The sequence below is a fragment of the Triplophysa rosa genome, linkage group LG5 (genome assembly GCF_024868665.1).
Source record: "Triplophysa rosa linkage group LG5, Trosa_1v2, whole genome shotgun sequence".
Classification (NCBI taxonomy): domain Eukaryota; kingdom Metazoa; phylum Chordata; class Actinopteri; order Cypriniformes; family Nemacheilidae; genus Triplophysa; species Triplophysa rosa.
In genome coordinates this window covers 2338774-2359398 of record NC_079894.1, presented here as the reverse complement: position 1 = coordinate 2359398, position 20625 = coordinate 2338774, and the positions used below count along the sequence as shown (strand labels likewise).

General features: G+C 39.6%; 2 protein-coding genes across 2 annotated transcripts; one reads left to right on the top strand and one right to left on the bottom strand.

Annotated features, from left to right (window-relative positions):
• The first annotated feature begins 1317 nt into the window (after positions 1-1317).
• Positions 1318-15811, top strand: nectin4b (nectin cell adhesion molecule 4b). Its single transcript, XM_057332980.1, has 11 exons — positions 1318-1662; positions 2664-2858; positions 4959-5126; positions 5218-5496; positions 5589-5703; positions 9547-9698; positions 10195-10369; positions 10458-10533; positions 11077-11139; positions 11216-11398; positions 14797-15811. Exons 1-11 carry the CDS (start codon positions 1614-1616, stop codon positions 15058-15060), a joined length of 1719 nt encoding a protein of 572 aa, XP_057188963.1. The 5' UTR covers positions 1318-1613; the 3' UTR covers positions 15061-15811.
• An 829-nt stretch (positions 15812-16640) lies between these two features.
• LOC130553821 (chorion transcription factor Cf2) lies at positions 16641-20556 on the bottom strand. The gene is made up of 2 exons (XM_057332987.1): positions 19694-20556; positions 16641-18186 (listed from the first exon to the last, which is right to left on the bottom strand). The coding sequence occupies exons 1-2, from the start codon at positions 20022-20024 to the stop codon at positions 17447-17449; spliced, it is 1071 nt and encodes a 356-aa protein (XP_057188970.1). The 5' UTR covers positions 20025-20556; the 3' UTR covers positions 16641-17446.
• Between the last annotated feature and the right edge of the window lie 69 nt (positions 20557-20625).

The window sequence follows — 20625 nt, the reverse complement described above, 5'->3', positions numbered from 1 at the left end:
GTGCCAGAACGGCGAACGAAAAATTGCGAAGCGTAAACGAAAACTCGGAAAGCGCAAATGAAAAATCTAGCAGCGAATTCAAAACTATTATTTGCAAAAACGAAACTTAGAAAATTGTTAAGAAATCATGTCACATTCTTGCAACTGAGTTTATTGTTTTCATTATCAAAGTGTTTTTTTTCTTTCTCTTTGTATATTTTTGTTCGTTTTTTAAAAGTTTGCGTTCATTCTTATTGGCACAAAAGGAATCCCATACTGAATCAGCACACAAAAGCCTCCGATTCATATGAAAAACAGCGTGCAGATGTTCTCAGATCAGTCTTCTGCTTATTTAGCCGTGTGCGCGTACCTTCATTTCACCAGTGCGTGTGCGCGCATTATCTTCAATTCTAATGAATCACGACGACCGCTGGCGCGCTCTAGACGGTTCCAAGTCTAGACTTCCCGAAGGCAGCTGTCAATCCAAATCTCACTAACCAATGAGAGCAACGCGCGGGGAAACCCCGCCCCCACAGGAGAGGTTTGCGCCACCAGTGATGATGAAGCTGAACTTGTGTTTGTGTGGCTCTTAAACAAAACTCAAGCGGCGAACTCATAAACTACGAATGGCGAAAAAGAAGTCACCTGTTAAAAAAGAATGTTGTATATTTGAAAATGTTTATTTCCCACCGTTAAGTTTATTGTTTACACATATCTTACACATATTTGTTCACGTTTAGGAACTTTTCTTCTGCTCACTTGGGGACAAAACTGAAGTTCAAACTCGTTTTAAAGTCATTTACTATTTCTAATGTAATATCCCGAAATCTATACGAGTATATGATGCTGAAACACATGATGGGTAAATAAAACACACAATAGGCCTATGTGCTCGATCCAGTGTCCGTCACATTGAGTGTTTTTAGTCATATTTACATTTGTTCATTGGGCAGACGCTTTTATCCAAACGGGGGTCAGGCGCCTTGCTCAAGGGCACTTCAGTCATTTCCCGGTGGCACTGAGAATTGACCCAGCGAGTCCAACTCTCTAACCACTAGGCCACAATTAACTGACCCATATTTAGTAACTCTCTCACTGAAAGGTTTTGCGAATATTAAAGCGGAAGTGACATTGTTTCATTTAGTGTTTGTGTGTTGAGGTGTGAACAGGACAAACAAGTTCAGATGCAAATTCTTGAAGTTTCTGCTGAGCAGTCACACAAACACCTGAAGAATCTTAGAGAGAGAGAGAGAGAGAGTTTGTGTGTGTGTGTGTGTTCAAACCAAAGGTCAGTGTGTGTGTGGTGGGTGGAGCACACATGGGTGCATAGGCGTGTGTGTAGCTCACCTGAGATAACAGATATCCACACACACACACAGAGAGAGAGAGAGAGAGAGAGAGAGTTGAACGTGTCTCTCCTCCGCAGAAGGAAAAGGAGCTAAAAGAGTTTTTGACATTGTGCTTAATGAGAGCCATCTGCAGCTTTACTGTTTTTTGGGAACGTTGTGGATTTTACACGAGCAGTGGATGATAAGAAGATCAAGATGAAGTGATCTGGGTTATAACAGCGCGGGAGAAGAACAGACCATCAGAGAAGTCATGAGAAACAACTGACCTCTGAATCCAACTACAACATGACCAAACTTCTCGCCTGTATCGCTTTCATATTCTGCAGAGCAATGCGTAAGTCTCTCTCTCTCTCTCTCTCTCTCTCTCTCTCTCTCTCTCTCTCTCTCTCTCTCTCTCACAGTTCTCGCTTAAGGAAGAGGTTTCGGTGAAATATACGTGTATACTCTACAGTGAACTCTCTTCAGTCAGTGTGTATGTGTGATTGTTCAGCTACAGTTCAGTAAAAACCATTACTTACCCTGGAGATACGTGTGTGTGCGTTTAGTGATGAGGTGAAGTGTGCATTGTTGTGTTAAATGTGGCGTGTCAGGTGTGTTTGTGTTCGGCGTCTGGAACAATAACCAGATCTGCCGGGTGACATTCTCCCCGAATGTCTCACTCAATTCTGCTTTCCGTCTCATTCTGTGTCGTGACGACAGGAAGCCGAGGGCGTTGAGAACTTCTCCAAAGAATTGTTTGTATACTCCCAAACAATGCGCACAATTAATCATATGTACGTGAATACGAAAACAAACGTTTTAAATGCTTGAACAACAGCAGAAGTGCCAAACGCAACAAACACCAGAGCAAATCCTGAATGAGAACAGAATGAAAATCCTGAATGAATCTGAAACAAAACAGCACAGCGTTTGATTGACGGACAGGTGACCTTTGATAACATTCAGGAAGAGTTTCTAGCGTTGCTTTAATCTTGCTATCGTAACATCTGATCTGATCTCTGTTTGCTGTACCGTGGCCTCGAGCGTCAGTAAGCGCCTATAAATCAAATGGTGTAGTAGTAGACAGACGTCAGTGTAAGTCAGGTCTACTTCTGAGCAGTATATTAAACGGAGACTGGAAGTGTGTGTACTTGTTTTCAGTTGAGGTGAAGTACACACTTTTCATCTGATGTGGAGCACAGAGCGTGAGAAAGTGAATGTATGTGGTTTGGGTCAGTGTCCGTTTATTATTAACTGAACGTGTCACACACACATTTACTCCGGTTGACCTCGACTCTCACCGCGGTAAAGACAGCCGTGGTTAGATGTTCACGCTGTGTGTTTGTGTGTTGTCAGTGTGTGTAGATGGTGAGTTCATCGAGCCGTCTCCTGCAATGTCCCTGCGCTCATATAGCAACACACAGACTCGACTGCCGTGTCGCTTCATCGTACAGCAGGACGAGCGGGTGGTGCAGGTCACCTGGTCCAGACAAAAACCTGGAGGAGAGAGAGAACAAATCATTATTGGACACTTCACCGAGGGACCCAAAGGTGTGTGTGTGTGTGTGTGTGTGTGTGTGCATGCGTGCGTGTGTGCATGTGTAATAATATTCTGCAGTAATATTGACTTTTCATTGCAGACTTAGATCTCAGATCTCTTCTAAAATGTTTCATTTGTGATTCTAAGATGAAACATGTGATGAGCAAACGTTTCTATTTGATCTCTGTTTAATCTCATGATGTCTAGGAGAAATAAGAGAGAGAGAGATTAAAGAGAATGTTTCTCACACAGATAGTTTTGACAAAATCAGAAGAGCCGTGTTCACTGAAGTCAAACATCGTCGCCACGCTTCAGTAAATGTGATGTCACAGTAATGTTGTTTATGTGACCGACAGATCAAATGTTCTTTTTTGATCTGTTTGATCGACTGCAGTGATTTCTCCAAACAATGAGAACTTACAATACGCGTTCAACATATTTATGCAGTATTTTCATCTTTTCTATGTTTTATGGCCAAAACTTCAACTCCTGCATTACTTGAGCTAACCCTTACAAAGGTGTTTTGCAAAAAAAATCCGTAAAAAATCCTGGAAATTATCGGTAAACTGGAGAAAGATTATAGGATATAAGGATATATATTCAATAGTTTTCCCCATTTTTCTTGTAAATGTGTTGTCTTTTCTGTAATTGTATAGTTTTTGACTGTATTTCAAAAGTAAACTGTAAAAAAATTAATATTTAAAAAAATAAACGGAAGTTTTCTGGCAGCTGAAATAAACTGTAAAATAACGTTTTTTCCCTGTAGAATTTTATTTCTCCTGTTTTTCTCGTCGTTTTCTGTCATTTTACGGTTTTTGACTGTATTTAAAAATACATAAACATTCTGAAATCTGTAAAATTAAAGTTTTTTTACAGCCATTATATTTATGTTAAAATTGTGCTTGTAAATGCTAATCAATCTGCTAAAAAACACATGGTTACCGCGCTTTCACCACAGTAAAACCGTGTTTGATTTTCCCAAAGAGACTGAGTGTCCACTGTTAAACTTTGCTGTAGTTTTGCAGCAGGTTTGCCAGTAACTCGCTGTAGATTTAATGACTACTTAGTACTTTTTTCTATTAGTTCTGTTTTCAATTTGAGTTCAACTTTACGGTAACAGCCCGCAATGTAGCGCATAATTAAACAGATTTTACAGCGTAACTAATGGTAACAATGATGTACCTCTACAGTACATACTGTATCTGTAGGTGAACAATATGCAGAGTTTGGGAAATAACATTTTTAAACTAAGGGGTCACTATTTTGATATTATATGTTATGCATGACTTGCAGTATGCTATACAACAATCTTAGTGAACACACTTTACATTTTGTGCCCATAAATACCATAAGTTTCTGTGGATATTAATTAAGTATGGGGTTCTTATTTTATTATTATAGCAAACATGAAATGAGGGGAAATGATGTGTTCTGTTTTTGCGCAAGCAAAACAGCACGAATGAAGCACGCAGACTGAGTTTTGACTTTAGATTTTAGGATTGTTGGTCACAGATCATTCATATTAAGTATGAGGTATTATGAGAGGTTTGATTTGGATGTTTATATGGTATGCAGTTCCCTTATAAATATGTTTTATTTTCCTCACTCTTACCTCTTTATTTCCCAAACTCTGCATATTGTTCCCCTTCACCTACAGATATGTACTGTAGAGGTACATTACTGTTACCATTAGTTACGCTGCAAATCCTGTTCAATCATGCGGTACATTGCGGGCCGAAATCTAAAGCGCTACCAACTTTACTTCAATCAAAATAAAACACAAAAACGAGCAACAAGAGACTGGTCTCATTACTGGCATTAGCACAGCGACACTGCAAAAGATGACATTCTTCCTGAGCATTTGTCTTGTTTTCTAGTAAAACTATTTCAAACATCTTCAATTACTCTACATTAACACAACAAGAAAAGTGACCTAAGATATTTAGTCTTGTTTTATGAAAGAAAATCTAGTTGAAAACAAAACTGTAAATTAAATCTACGGTAAGTTACTGGCAAAAAGTTTGACGTGTGTGATTATTATTTCAGGTGATTATTTGAGATGAGACTCGTGTCAGACCTTCTTCCTGAAACTGTGTGTTTGTTCGTTTCAGCGTCCCCTGATTTTGTGAGCCGTGTTCAGTTTGAGAGTCCTGAACCGACCGTGGACTCGATGCTGTTGATTCTGAACACAAAGAAAACGGACCAGGCCGTATACACCTGCCACATCACCACATTCCCCTCCGGAAACTTTGAAAGACAAATCAGTCTGAGCGTCTGGAGTACGACCGTAATTCTCCATTTCTCTTCCTTAAAAATCAACTGGGCGTAATATTAACACTACGGTGCTGTTGTTTTGTTTCACTCTGGTAGTTCTGCCCATCTCCTCTCTGGAGCCGGTCATCCTGCAGGAAGGTCAGAGGTTTGGCTCGGCCGCCTCCTGTCGTTCCGTCGGCCATCCTCCTCCTCGTCTCTCCTGGGACACGGACATTCCCGGACAGTCTCAGAACCGAACCGGAGAGGACGGCATGGTGACAGCGCAGTTCTCTCTTCACCCGCTACGCAGCATGAACGGCCGTCGTCTGGACTGTCTGGTGTGGCATCCGGCTCTAGACGGACCCCGGAGACTCCAGAACAACGTCATCGTGCACTGTGAGTTCACCGGGAAGCATCTTCGGCGTACGTGAGGTCTTTGACACATGGAAATGAGTTGATGAAATGTTGACGTGTTGCGCGTGATGTAGATCCACCAGATGCAGTGATCGAAGCTTCAGGATCCTGGAGATCTGGACAAACAGAAGCAGAACTCAGATGTGCTGTTAAAGGAAACCCGCAACCTCACAACATCACCTGGAGCAGGTATCACATCATCATCAGCTCTTCAAGGGACGCTTCACCCAAAAATGACAATTCTGTCATGAGTTACTCACTCTCAAGTTGTTCCAAATCTGTATAAACGTCTTTGTTCCGATGAACACAGAGAAAGATATTTGGAAGAATGCTTGCAACCGAATAGTTCTTGGACCCCATGTAACTTCATATTTTTTGTTCTTTTGAACACAAAAGAAGATATTTTGAAGTATGACCACCGTTGTCATTTTTCCTACTGTGGTAGTCAGTGGGGTCTAAGATCTGTTACAAGCATTCTTCAAAATATCTTTCTCTGTGTTCACCAGAACAAAGACATGTAAACAGGTTTGGAAAAACTTCAGAGTCAGTAATTCATGACAGAATTTTTATTTTTGGGTGAACTGTCCCTTTAAAACAAAACCGTGACCAGCCCTGCTGAGGGTCCACATTTCACACCAAACTATCATTAGACATGATCACAAATCATCTGACTCACATTTAAAGTCCCAGTGAAATTAAAAATGACAATTCTTATTTTTTCATTAAAAGCGTTTACAATAAATAGCTTTTTTAAAATTCATGTGCCCTCATAATCTTCAGTTAAAATCTGAAAATGCACTTCCGCCCTGCAATGACTATCCATCACAAATGACGTAAATTAGACGGCTTGGGCGGAGCCTCCGTTAACTCCTCCCCTTCAACTCTCAGTCTGCTGCCAGTTTCATTTCAAAATCGATGCAACAGCTGTTTTAACACATACAATCAATTCGCAGTGAAAGACGCAAGCCACGCCCACTCATTTTCTCCTTTGAAATTCATCTTCACTCGGAAATGTCAAAATACGGAAGTAGAAACTATCGCAACTTCCGGTTAAAGGGACTCATTTGTGTCTTTTTTGTTTCGTTATGAGGGTGTGTAAATCTGACATCTGACAAAATCTCATTCAAATATCATCACACACTTTTGTACGGGACACTTAGAGACATTCTGTGGAAATGTGTATAAACTTTATGATCAGATTTTAATTACATATATATTGCAATATACAGTTTGCTAAATGTTGCAAACAAAACTCGGAGTGTCTTTCAAGATTTGACACCATGAATTTGGGAAACAGAGCGATTGAGAGGTTTCAGTTTGCTCTTTCATTGCTCGGGAGATTTGATGATGTTGTCTTTATCAGTCTCAGATGTCTCTCCTAAAATTACTTATAGACGGTTTCATTGGAGGCCAGTTAACTTCCGGTTTGTGTGTTTGGCTAGTGTCAGAGCCACTGATAGAGAGAGTCGCGTCAACTTCGTTGACTCCAATGGAACAGTTTTTTCACAGCAATGGAAGCTCTCAATAGTACTGCGACTAAACAGACCAACTGAGGTAAACTTCTAACCCATTTAAAGATGAAAGCCATTTAATGAATAATAAAAATGAAATAAATAAAGCATTTAAAGAGAAAACATAACTTCCTGGAACTATCTGAACGGCTCCATGAATCACGTGACGCTCCAGCGTTTTAGACTTCCGTTCTCAATGGCTCTGGCTAGTGTCTAATAATATAACTATTTATATTTGATTTAATTTATGTTAATATTAATTTGTATTATTAATTTACTGTATAATAATTGTATTAAATAAACGATTTGTTGAATTTTATTAAATAAACAACATGTTGAATGGGTCTGTAGTTTGGTCGCATTTAAAGAAACCGTATGGTTCACTGACATCTAGCGGTTGATCTTGGTATCGCAGTCTAAAGTCAAAATATTCGAGAGACAAGTTTAGACGAGTGACGCTTCTTCTCGGTTTCTTTTGATTGTTATCAGAAATAATCTACAGGCGCTCTATTGTTTGTGAAGGTGTACCGGAAGTTAAACTGGGGTCACAAATGTGCGCACGCGCAGTAACGTTTCTTTATGATGTTAAGATGAAACCGTCTATAGGAGAAATAAAAAGAGAATGAAATGAGATTGTGATGGTTGAAACACATGAAGAGCATGGAGGTGTAAATGAATGTAGATTGTCGAGGTCAAATAATCTGGATGTGATGAGAAATGTTTGAGTTGATATTGAGATCTTCAATAATATGACTTTTGATCGCAGACGAGACGAATCTGAGCTCAGTTTGACACGTTGTTGGCGTCTCTTCTCAAACTCTAAGGACAGACACATTTCTGACTCGTTTTCTCAGATGAAATATCCAAGACATTTCTCCTTTTAATGTCACAACTGAGTTATTAAAGAGATCTCTCATCTGTGATGTTTCTTGCTAGTCTGTAAACTTGCAGGAGTAACAAGAACTCGCGCACACTGACTCGCAGATGTTTTAGATTCGCGCTTGTGACTCTTTGTGTGTGCAGCTCGCGTCAGACACTCGATTGGTTCTCTCGCATCTGTGATTCACACTGAGGAAGGATCTAATGACACAGTCAAATCTCACATCTTCACAACTCCACGTCACGTTTCATCCTCGCCCTGTTTCTTTTCTGTAGTCGAACTTCAACACAAAGAGTTTTTGAACTGCGGCAGTAATGCACATTCACTCGCTCCTTTCAGGGGAAAAGAAAAGAGCCGGTGTGCCATTACAACCCGAGAGTATCCAGTCAGCAGGAGCGCTTTCTCCAACAAACAAAAACGACAGATGAAAAGCGAGAAAAGAGCAGGATGCTGAAGTGATGAGGGTGCGGCCGTGAACCCAGACGCTTGATAAGCCTTAAATAACCCCTCTGTCTTCTAATCATTGTTTTAAACATCAGATGAAAGACGCTGCTCTGAACTCAAGCGTGTGTGCGCGCGTCACTTTTAAAACCTTTAACGGTGAGAATGAAACAGTGAGTATGACTGACTGCAGTTTGTGCTGCAGACATTAAACAGAACAGATGAAAAATCCCGTACGTTCACTTTGAAGGAGGCTCCAGAATCATGTCTGAAGACAAGAGTATTGAGAGGATACCTTAGCAACCACGTAGTAAAAACCCTAGCAACCGCACACCATGGCCTGCCAGAGATGAGACAGTTTTGTTGATTTGTCTTGTGCGGTGTGTGATGTTGTGTTCTGTTGTCATGAGTTGTGATGCGCAGGTATACAGCTGATGAATGCTGAATCGTGCAACAGTCACATGACAATTATAGAGACAAAGAGAGTTCAAATCAGAAACCTGAGAGGCTTTCATGTGCCGCCTGCCGTTGCTACAGCCACCAGAACTCATGATGTGTGTGTGTGTGTGTGTGTGCGTGCGTGCGTGCGTGCGTGCGTGCGTGTGTGCGTGCGTGAGACTGTGCGTGTTTGTGTGCGTGTGCGTTCCCACGGAGATAGTAAACCAGACATGTGCGTGTGCGTGTGTGTGTGTGTGTGTGTGTGTGTGTGTCGTGTTCGCTGTGTGTGTGATGTGTGTGCGTCGCGTGCGTGCGTGCCGGTGCGTGCGTGTGTTGTGTTGTGCCCACGGAGATAGTAAACCAGACATGTGTGTGTGTGGTGTGTGTGGGTGTGTGCGTGTGTGTGTGTGTGTGTGTGTGTGTGTGTGTGTGTGTTTTCAGCATGAAATCAATATTCGTTATTTACGGAATATTGTTGTGTTTTATCCATGCAGGTATTATGTTTAAACACACGTGATCTCATCATCTTAACTTCCTCTCCCTCCCAAACGTGTACTCAGATATATGTCACAACGCTAAAGAAAACAAGTGTGAAACTCTATGTAGTGTGCTAACAACAACGATCAGAAAATATCTTTGACATTAGGAAAATAACTCCAGACATTTGACCATGAATGAGCGAAACACAAGAAAAAACGATTTTGAACTTGAACATGTATGACAGACTCGTTACATGTATGTCGTTCTGTCTTTGTGATTTAGGACGGGTGGACATTTACCGGCCGGCGTGTTAGTTCAGGGTGATAAACTCATCTTCAGTCGTCCTCTGAACGTGACAGACGAAGGCGTGTACGTGTGTCAGACGACAAACATCATGGGCAGCGTTAAATCTGAGTTTCAACTGAAGATTGAAGGTAAGCGTCAAAACATGACAAAACATGAGAACACAAACACACGTGTGCTTTACACGCCACATCTGCATGTGTTACACACACACACACACACACGAGTTCTGCTCAATCATTCATTCGGTGTTTCATGAGTGTTTTCTGGTGTTATTGCTCAGAGGTTTCTCTTTCATAACTCAGTTCTGTGGCGTCTCACCTTATTCTCAGATGTTTCTGCTCAAAGTGCTCCAGAGAAATAAAAACAAGAACAAATGAGACTACATTTTAACGTCTAGGAGAAATAATTGAGACATTAAAGATATGTCATGTGCTCTGTGAAGTGTTATTTATCATATTCATGTGAGTTTTGCATTGCTGTTATTTCTCTGTTTGGTTTATATCAGTAGTGCGTGTTAAATAAACGATCTTCAGAAAGATTTCTCAAATTCACTGGAACTTCACCTCTCACATTTGTTGACTCAACATTCATTCAAGTCAATTCATGACATTGATTTGTTTCTAGAACACACGGATGAAGTTGTCAGTCCTCTCATGACTCATCCCGAGAAACTGCTGATCATTGTAGGAGCATCTGCCGCTGGATGTTTGGTTATTATCCTGGCGATCTTTTTCATTTACATGAACTGTCATCTCAGACACAAGAACAGAACGCTGAAAAGAGCCCTTAGCGTGCAAAAGTGAGTTCATCATCTTTGAGAATCTTTGAGAAAAGAATCTAAGCTTTTGTAACCCAGTGTAACTGTCAATCATGTTGTGTGACATCAGTGAAGAGATGATCAGCCTCTCACGACAGGTGTCCATGAGAAGACTCAACTCCATCAACACAGATCCCAGAATACCGGTACAACATCACACGCACACACACGCACGCACGCACACACGCACACACACACGCACACTGAAATACGCGCACACACACACACACACACACACACACACACACACACACAGGCTTTGGTTGACTATCCCCGTGGGGACAGTCCATAGGCGTAATGTTTTTATACTGTACAAACTGTATATTCTATCCCCTATCCCTAACCCTATCCCTAATCCTAAAGATCATAGATTAAACCCTAACCCTAAAGATCACACTTTTTGCATTTTTAGATTTGTAAAAAATATTGTTCTGTACAATTTATAAGCTTTTGTGCCCCTGAGGACCTCAATTTTGGTCCCCACGGTGACATGAGTCCCCATGTGTTGGTGTGTATTCAGGTTTAGGTCCCCACCGGGATATACAAACATGAACGCATACACACACACACATACTGAAATACACACACAAACACACACTGAAATACACACACACTCAAACACACGCACGCACACACACTGCTCAGTTTCTTTTTGAAATCAGTGTTGATGATTGGTCTTGTTTTGTTAGGCTGAAGAGCGTTCATTGATCCACATGGATGGAGTGATGAGACACAGTGTTTTATCAGTGGAGGTGAGCTTCTGTCTGTCTGTGATGTTGTGATCACAGTAAAACACCTGTCTCACTGTCTGTCTGTCTGTCTGTGCAGGATCACTCCACACTGAATGACCTGAGAGGTCGACAGGGTGAGTACGACAGTCTCGGACGCCCTGCCATCTTCACACCATACCGGCCCGACAGAACCAGTCAGAAACTGAGAGAGTGTGACGAAGAGATTAAGGAACGAATATGGAGAGTCGAGTCATACGTGAAGAACAGCAACATGTCTCTGGTGAGAAGCTCTTCACATCTGTGTGTGTGTGTGTGTGTGTGTGTGTGTGTGTGTGTGTGTGTGCGTGTGTGTGTGTGTGTGTGTGTGTGTGAGAGAGACCTCATGTTTTTGTTTACTCGTATAACATTCTAGTCTTCCGAAGTGATTGCTCCACACCGGTTGTTGGGTGAGGACAGAGGTGGACGAACTACACAACTTCCTTACTTGAGTGAAAGTACAGATACTACTGGTCAAATATTACTCCACTACAAGTAAAAGTTGTAAAGACAGATTCTTACTTGAGTAAAAGTACAGAAGTACGTGCTTTTAAACGTACTCAAGTATTAAAAGTAAATTTCCTTTATGTCAGTTGTGCATTGTTTTATTGTCTATACCTTGTGCCTCTGAAGCACCCTACTGAATACACCGAGTAGCTCACAGAATCAGTGGTATTAAAGGAGTAGTTCACTTCAAAATTTGCCCCCATTGACTTTCCATAGTCATTTTTATTCCTACTATGGAAAGTCAATGGGGGCAAATTTTGCAGTGAGCAACTCCTTTAAGAGTTTTATATGTTTAGCACATATATGTTTAGTTTAGATATAATCCTGTATGATCATTTAGCCTAATTATCCTCATTAGCCCCCTAGGCCTATGTATTTATGAGCAGTGTTCTTTTATTTTGTATATTCCCTTTACCAGTTTTAGCAGCAATTTACCAGTAAGTAGTAAGGTTCTTGTAAATAGTAAAGTGTAGAAGCCATGTGTTCGTTGGATTTATTACCATTTGTATTACCGTAATTTAACTACAAACATACTGTAAACTATAGCTAGTATAATGAACTATGTTCATTATATGTTTAGTTGCTGTGGTTTTACTAAAGATTATTAATTGGAGTATGGTTCCCATATATAGAAAATGGTAAATATGTTGATACTGTGGTTGTACTGCAAATACCATCCCTGCTGAAAAAAACAATGAATTTTTGAATTAGAATGAGATTTTTAAATTAAATTCCTCTTTGTAGTGTGTTTTGGGTTTTATTCCAATAGGATTTACCATCCCACCAATAGAATCCATCACATACAAGTAGACAACAAGTATCCATAGTACAAGTCCCATTATAACCATTAAATCCATTACATTTTATGTTGTATTTTGGGCAGGGTTCTATTGTTTTTATTTCAACAGGAATACTTCAACTATAGTTACTTCAGTAAAAACATCATTCATTTTCCAAATCGCTTTAAATGATATAGCAGCAGATCAGAAGTTAACACGCACGTGTAGCTCAAGGTGTATGTGATGCTTATTTACCGTTTAGCCGTTATGCCGATCATTTTCATGACAATGTTTCTACGATCTTTGACTGATCGTAACCCACAGATGATTACACCACACTTTAACATGTGCCTTTTTCATCTTTTAATGTTCTATTTGCCTTTTTAGAGCGCTATCAACGGTGTAGCAGCGCGTACGTTTACATTAGTTTAGCGGGGAAGATCCCAGAGTTGCCAGATTTGCGTTAAAAAAATCTGCCAAATGGCCATTCAAAGCCTGCCGGAAAACCTGCGAGCTTAGAAAAACTGAAATACTTGGCAACAGTAAAAGGTCCTGGCAGATCGCAAGCCAGATAAATTGCGCACACAGGAAACCCCGCTGCATAGAAACCATTTTCTACTTTTGGACCTTTTTATAAATGTAGTGGAGTAAAAAGTATGATATTTGTCTTTCAAATGTAGTGAAGTTAAAGTACAAGTACTCAGAAAAAATAATACTCAAGTAAAGTACAGATACTCAAAAATTGTACTTAAGTACAGTACTCAGGTAAATTTACTTCGTTACTGTCCACCTCTGGGTGAGGAGAGAGCCCTGTGTGAATGTAAAGTGCTTTGGGTGTAGAGTTGTGCACAGATAAGCGCTCTTAAAAGCTTCATTCATTCATTCTGGTGAAAGATGACCCCGTGTCAGTCCAGTAGCAAGACACAGTTTAACATTAACCAACGCACGAATGTTTCTGAACGTGTTTGGGTTTCTGTTGATTGTTCACCGTTGCGTGCAATAGCGCTCCCTGCAGGAACACTGAAGACACAACAGCAGAAACACACTTCATGTGTACTGTATCTCTAATACTGACATGTTTTTCACTCATTCAATGAACATTTGAGAAAAAAGAGACCAGTTTTGCAACGATTCATTAAAATAGACAGTTATAATAATATAATAATAATAAATAACACTCGCGCTTAATTTCTAGAAATAAAAGTGATGCCATTCAGTTAAATAATATAAAAAAATGTCTTTATTTTTATAGCTTAAAGAACCTTTTCCCTTTTTGTGAAACTCTTTAATTGTCACTGTTCCAATATTGGAACACCTAGGTTTACTTTAATATTTCACAACTAAAATCTAATCCAATCATAACAAACTTTATATCATTGGAAAGGTCTAAGACTCTAGAATACATATTTTGTTTTACAAAAATAAATTATGTAGGAGTAGTAATTTATGATAAATAATTAAATGCTGCTAAATGTCACCGTTCCAGTGTAACACTGAAGTTATGCGATATAATTCCATCTTAATTCTGACAAACTATATATCATCGGAAAGCTCTAAGAATGACGTTTTGATATTTCGCATGTTTTGCGATACAAATCACTTAGTGAAAGTAATTTTCTCAAATGTCACTGGGCCCAGTTGGTACCATTATAAATATTACAGTTTCATAATTTTATTGTAAATCTAAAAATAAATCTCAAAAACTTCTGTTCTCCAAGAATGTACTTCTTATATATAATGATGAAATGTATTAATTTGTGTGCAGTAAACCATTGGAGCCTATATGACACCTAGAGGCAGTTGTTGGTGTAACGATTAAACGTATCCCAGAAACCACATTTTTTGTGATATCAGCTTGAAATTTGAAACAAAACTTATTTAGAAGTATTTCTTTAATTTTCTGGTGTTTTTTTTAAAGATTTTTTTAGTAAAATAAAACAATGTTTATTGATTTTTTTTATTATTATTAATGTACAATTAAACTGCTATAACAATTTTTTATTTCATTTTTCCACTCCAGACACTTTTACAATAAAGTATAAAATTTCTTCTTTAACTCTGGAATGCTTTGGTCTAGACAGAGACCTAATCTTGGTCTTGTTTTACACTAATTTAAAAGTTGAAATCACTCTTAAGCCCCACCCTCAAAAAAGAGGCATGACAGTTGGTTCTTCATGGAACCACACCACCAAAAACAGTTCTTCTATGGCATCGTGCAGCACTTTTATATAACATTTGAGTCTTTAAAAATGGTATTTATTTGTAATCATTTATATTCATATCAGGAGACGTGAAAGCACACTTTAATGGTCAAACTCAAGATGGCATGATGTTTTTGTGATGTATTGTCTTTCAGGATTCAGGGCTTCACAGGGACCAGAGTTCTCCTCCTCCGTCCATGAGCTCCGGTCCGGCTGCAGACGTCTGGAGTCGTGGTTCTCGCAGACGGGAAGGTGAAGAGAGAGACAGAAATCCTGAAGGAGAGGAGGGAAGCGCTGCTGTGAACTCTTATCGCTTATCTGAAGCTGTGAGCAACTACTTTCAGTGCAGTAACGGCGGACTCACGCCGAAAGCAAACCCAAACGCCATCATCATACAGCCACGAGGAGAAGTCATCTAAAACACAGCACCGGGAAACTTTCTGAACACGAATGATTTTCTTCAACACAAAAGATGTGGAACGTTGAGTTTTCATATGGGATGTGACGGGACGGTGAAGTGGATTATTGATCAGCTTCATTCAGTACCGACAACAATAAAGACTGAAATATCTCTGACGCTACAGCACATCTACTGTTGATGATAAATGTTGTTGGTTTAGACACGGCCTACCTCTCTACACAACACAACACGGTGCCAAAACAAGGTCAAAGACATTCTAGCCAGTTTTATGTTAAGTGAGCTGTTGTTGATTTGAGTTCCTGAAGATACCCTGTGACCTCACAGCAACTCACAACTGTTTTCTATACATTCGTATAATGGGAGTCATACAGCAACATATGGTTATAAAAACAATAATGACCTTTACAAATCAAACTCTTTATCCAAGTGTGCTCTTAGTAAAACTTTTATGTCAAAATGTCTGTTTGAAGAGTTTGGTTCCAAAATGAGAAATAAAAAAATCTTGTTTTTTATTATGTTATCATTTCTTTATTGAGTTATTATGGCTTAAATCGAAACAAAACAACTCGTCTCAGTTATCTCATTTAGGAACCAAACTCTTGATTTGTACTTATGTTTACTTTTCATATCCGTAAAATGAAATGTTCATTAATTCTGCTCAATCCTTTAAAGAAGATATGCTATATAAAACGGATACTTGATTTATAGTTGTTTACTCTTTTGGTGAAGTTGATAGATTATTAAATCGTTTTCACATAGGTTCAAATAGACATCTATAAATTCTAAAAGAAAACGTGTACTCGGATTATAAAAACGATTAAACTTCCAAGTACAAACACACAAATGAGGTGACATGAATCCTCTGAAGAGATTTCTGAATTGCTGTGAGATTGTGTTGGTGACTCTGTGGCGCTTCATACGAATCCTCTGTTTGTTTAAGAGCTTTGATCACTTCGGTCTCAACCAATGACGTGAGTTCATGGGCGGGACTAACGTCATCTGTCAGAGACAGGAAGTGTTTGTGAAACACCGTTTAAGAACTCCCAATCCGCATGCTATCCGTCCTAAATAGTATTCGAAAGTAGAATTAGTATGTCCCAAATCGTAATATGTTGAAAACAGTATTCCAAGATTCCCGGATGGTCTACTACTTCTGGTAGAAATTCGAAGTGCAGAACGATACACAGTTGTTACCCACAACTCACCGCGAGTAGGCGGAGTTTAGTGACGCTCCACTGCATTAATAAATTATATAACTGTGCGTCACTAAATGAACAAATGTAAGTATACAGTAAACATTACATAGGAAATAATCAACGAATAAATAAATACCTTAATGGAAAGAAGAGCTCTGTTTTGATGTGTGTGACACTTAATGGCCACAATGTCGTCTTGGCAACAACGGCCACTTCCGCTTCCTGTTAGTATGTCCCAGTGCGTGCGTATTGTTTTGCGACACACTATATACTTTATCCTTACAAAAACAGTTCATACTTTAAGTGCATAGTATAAGTAGGCGAATTGGGACGTTTGTTTATTTCACAAACACAATCAGACACGTGACACTGTTTGAACTCTTTAAAGCCATAGATGTGAAACTTTATTCCATTTTTAGCTGCTTTAGTGCTGTATGAAACATCAGAGAGATGATTGAGAATAGAAGGTTTGTATAAATTGTATTAGTGACCGGCTATTGGTTATAAAAGGTATTTTCTATTTTTTAATCATTTTGAGTAGAGGCTGTGCCATTTTAAAAGCACAATGGCATCAAATACAATTCATTTTACATTTACATTTATGCTTTTGGCAGACGCTTTTATCCAAAGCGATTAAAATGATTGTTACTACTGTCAATCATCAGAAATGAAGCCCTTGATGAAGGACGTCACGATCGATGTTTGTAAGGGTTAACTGAATTTTAAAGCATTTAAACTGATGTATAACTACGTTATATCGCAGAAAACGTTTAACTGCTGAAAATAAAACTCTCCGTTTATAGGTACAGGATCTACACGACATCGTTCTATATATTTGTGGAGCGTTTAGTATTTACTTTTTTATTTCCACTGTATTTTTTATACGACTGCACTGCTTTTTTCGAACCTTGCAGCTATATGGTATTACAGTGGAATTTTCTTTCGTCAATTTCAGAAGAAAACAAAGTCAACAGTGAGAGCGTTTTGGCGCTCTAAAGGCAATGCATAGTTTTCGAGAGTTTGCCAAGAAATCAAATGTGCTGATCTTTGACATGGGTTAATAAACCTTCAAATGCATTAAAGACATTCACGGAAGGCTGCTCATGTCTGAAACGGTATAAAGTGAGTTTGTGGAAGGCACAGAGAGTGTGGGAGTTTGAGAACAACAGCATCGTCTGCGGGCGGGGGTCAGGATGGTTTGGCGTGTATGTGGTCTGGTCTGCGGTGGATCTTCTGATGCGTGCGCAGGTTGCTCTGCTGAGAGAAGTTTTTGCCGCAGGTCCCGCAGCTGTACGGTTTCTCTCCGGTGTGAATGCGCTGATGCATCTGCAGGTGACTGAAGCGATCGAAACTCTTGCCGCAGAACGAGCAGATGAACCATTTCTCTCGCGCCGTCTCTCTCCTGCAACCCGTGCCGAAGGTGAACGCGCACGTGACCGCATCAGCATGGGTGCGGCTGTGAGGCGAGACGCTTTCCACCAGGTCTTTGTGCGGCTGTGTGTGAACCAAGTCCAGTTCGGTTCTGTCGGTCCAAAGCGCTTCAGTCTGTGTCACGGACTCGAAGGCGACGGATGAGGTTTCAGTTTCTTTCACGGGATTAAAGGAGCAGTGCGGATCTGATGTGGATTCCTCAGTGTCTCCTCCATCAGAACACCACACGGGTGTGTCTCTCACACTGACGTCATGATCGGTCTGATGATGATGCGGGTCTGGATGTTTGATTTCAGACTCAAAGTTCTGCTCGGTCTTTGCCGCCAGCTGTAGTCCATCGAGGTTTTCGTGGTTCTCATGGTTGTGTCCGTCTGAACACCGAGTCTGTGTTTGTGATTCTGAACGGGACGTCTCCTCGGCATCTGTGTCTCTCTGCTGCTGTTGATTTTCGTCATTCAATTCAAGTTGAAGTTGAGCTTCACTGAACTCCAGATGTCCTGCAGACAGCACAGATGAAAACATATCAGACGCTTCGACATGAAAACACGTTTCATTCGTCGTTCTATCAGGATTGATTTCACTTAGAAGGGTTTAGCATGCTCTCCGGAGGATTTTTTTAACATCAACAATTCAACTTAGAATGTAATTCATTATATCTCCACTAGTAAAAGCTACGACTTAAAAACTGATTTAAAATGGCTTTCTAAACTAGCACCAATCACATTACAGATATCAGAAATGACCAATGTCACTAGTTAAAACTGAATTATTGATCAAAAAACAAACCTGTTCACTTACCGTCATTTAGTTGCTGATATCAACGAGAGACTTTTGTAATAGTAACCCCATAATTATTGATATCAAGAATGATGGTTTGTGATAGTAAGAAATGCACTTCTGATATATGTAACTGGAATTTCAAAAAATGAATGATTGATATCTGTGATTGAATGTGAATGACAGATCGTTGTGATATTTAAAGTCCCAGTGAAATAAAAAATGACAATTCTTATTTTTTCATGAAATATTGCAGCGTTTATAGTAAACAGCTTATCAATGTGGGTCGTTTTCTTTTAAAAACTCATGTACCCTCATAATCTTCAGTTAAAGTCTGAAAATGTACTTCCGCCCTGAGATGACTATCCATCTGAAATGACGTACGTTAGACGGCTTGGGCGGAGCATCCGTTAACCCCTCCCCTTCAACTGTCAGTCTGCTGCCAGCTTCATTTCAAAATCAATGCAACAGCTATTTTTACACATCCAATCAATTCGCAGTGAAAAACGCAAGCCACGCCCACTCATTTTCTCCTTTGAAATTCCTTTTCACTCGGAAATGTGTCAGAATAGGTAAGTAAAAACGATCGCAACTTCCGGTTCACGGGGACTTTAACCAGTGAAAACGCAGTCACAGATATCAAGAGTTGTCGTTTTGACTACTGAGAATGTAATGTTTGATATCAAGAATGCATATTTCTGGAAGTCATTGTTGCTTTTGCAAGTGGAAATGTGATAACACTTTACAACAATAACGCTGTATTTGTTAACATTAGTTAATGCATTAGACAACATGAACTAACAATGAACAATATAGTCTTTCAGCATTTTATAATGTGCTACTGTTAAATTAGTTAATGGCAATACAATTGTTCGTGTTAATTCATTGCGCATTAACAAGTGTCAACAGATTCAACTTTTAATTTGAAAAAGGTTCAAGTAAATGCTGCAATTGAGATGAACGAAGATACATAAATGTTGTAGAAGTATTGTTCATTGTTTCTTTGTTAACTAACTTGTTGTTTTCTGAAAGGTGAATTCAAGAATTCTCATTTAAACTAGTGAAAATGGTTGATAGCAAAACTTCACGTGCTGAGAATGATTGAGAGTCAAATCTTCTGCGTTTTGACCTCAAGGATACTTGACATCATCATCATCATCATCATCAACACGTCAGTTACATGTTACATACAGGTTTTTTCCAGCAGGTGAGTTGATGTATATGTACCTGATGTCTGAGCAGTAAATCGTCTGTGTCGCGTTGTCTCCACTGACGCCAGTTTCTCTTTCAGCATCTCGATCTCAGCATCTCTCAGTCTGATCTCATCCTCTCTCTGACTGATCTCAGTGTCCCTCTGTCTGATCTCGGTATCTTTCTGAGTGATGTCATCGTTCCTCCGGCTGATCTGAGTGTCTCTTTGTGTGATCTCCAGTCTCATCAGCATCACTTCATCTTCGTGCAGTCGGATGATCTCTGACACAGCGCTCTCGATCACAGACTTCAGTCTGCTCTTAAAGAAAACACTGCTCGTGCTCGACATGTTCTCTTCGAAAATCATCGAGTACACTCAGAAAACCTCAAATCTCATTGACTGTCTCGCTGAATTCGGCGTTTAGCTCGAAGAGCTCAGGACGAGCTGTCTGTTTACTTCCGGCTTCAGCTTCAATGACCGTAATCACCCTAGAAAACGTGACGCTACATTCACGAGTCACGACCACTTCAACATGTTCATGAGATTTTCTACAAAATACCCAGTTTCACTGATTGCCGTCATTAATGGTTATCAATTTTCGTAGACTAAAATAAAAAAATTAATCATTTTTTGGGGGAAAACAAAGGTAGTGTTTGGTTTGGAATGACATAAGGGTAATGCGTGCATTTAGATTTTCAGTTGAAATTTCTCTTTAACGTCTTGAGCACACTTGTTATTAATGTTTTTGCAAACAATAATTTTATTTTATAAACATATTTGAGTCAAAGCCACACATGATGTAGTGAAGGTCTGTTGTCGAGACCACCAAAACCGAGACCAAGACAAGACAGAGACCCGAGGGTGTCGAGACCAAGACCAGCACTCCCAAAATTCATTCAAACGATCCACAAAACACTAAAAAGTCATAATAAAATAATAATAGAAGTAACTTGGGTGGTTTATTGTG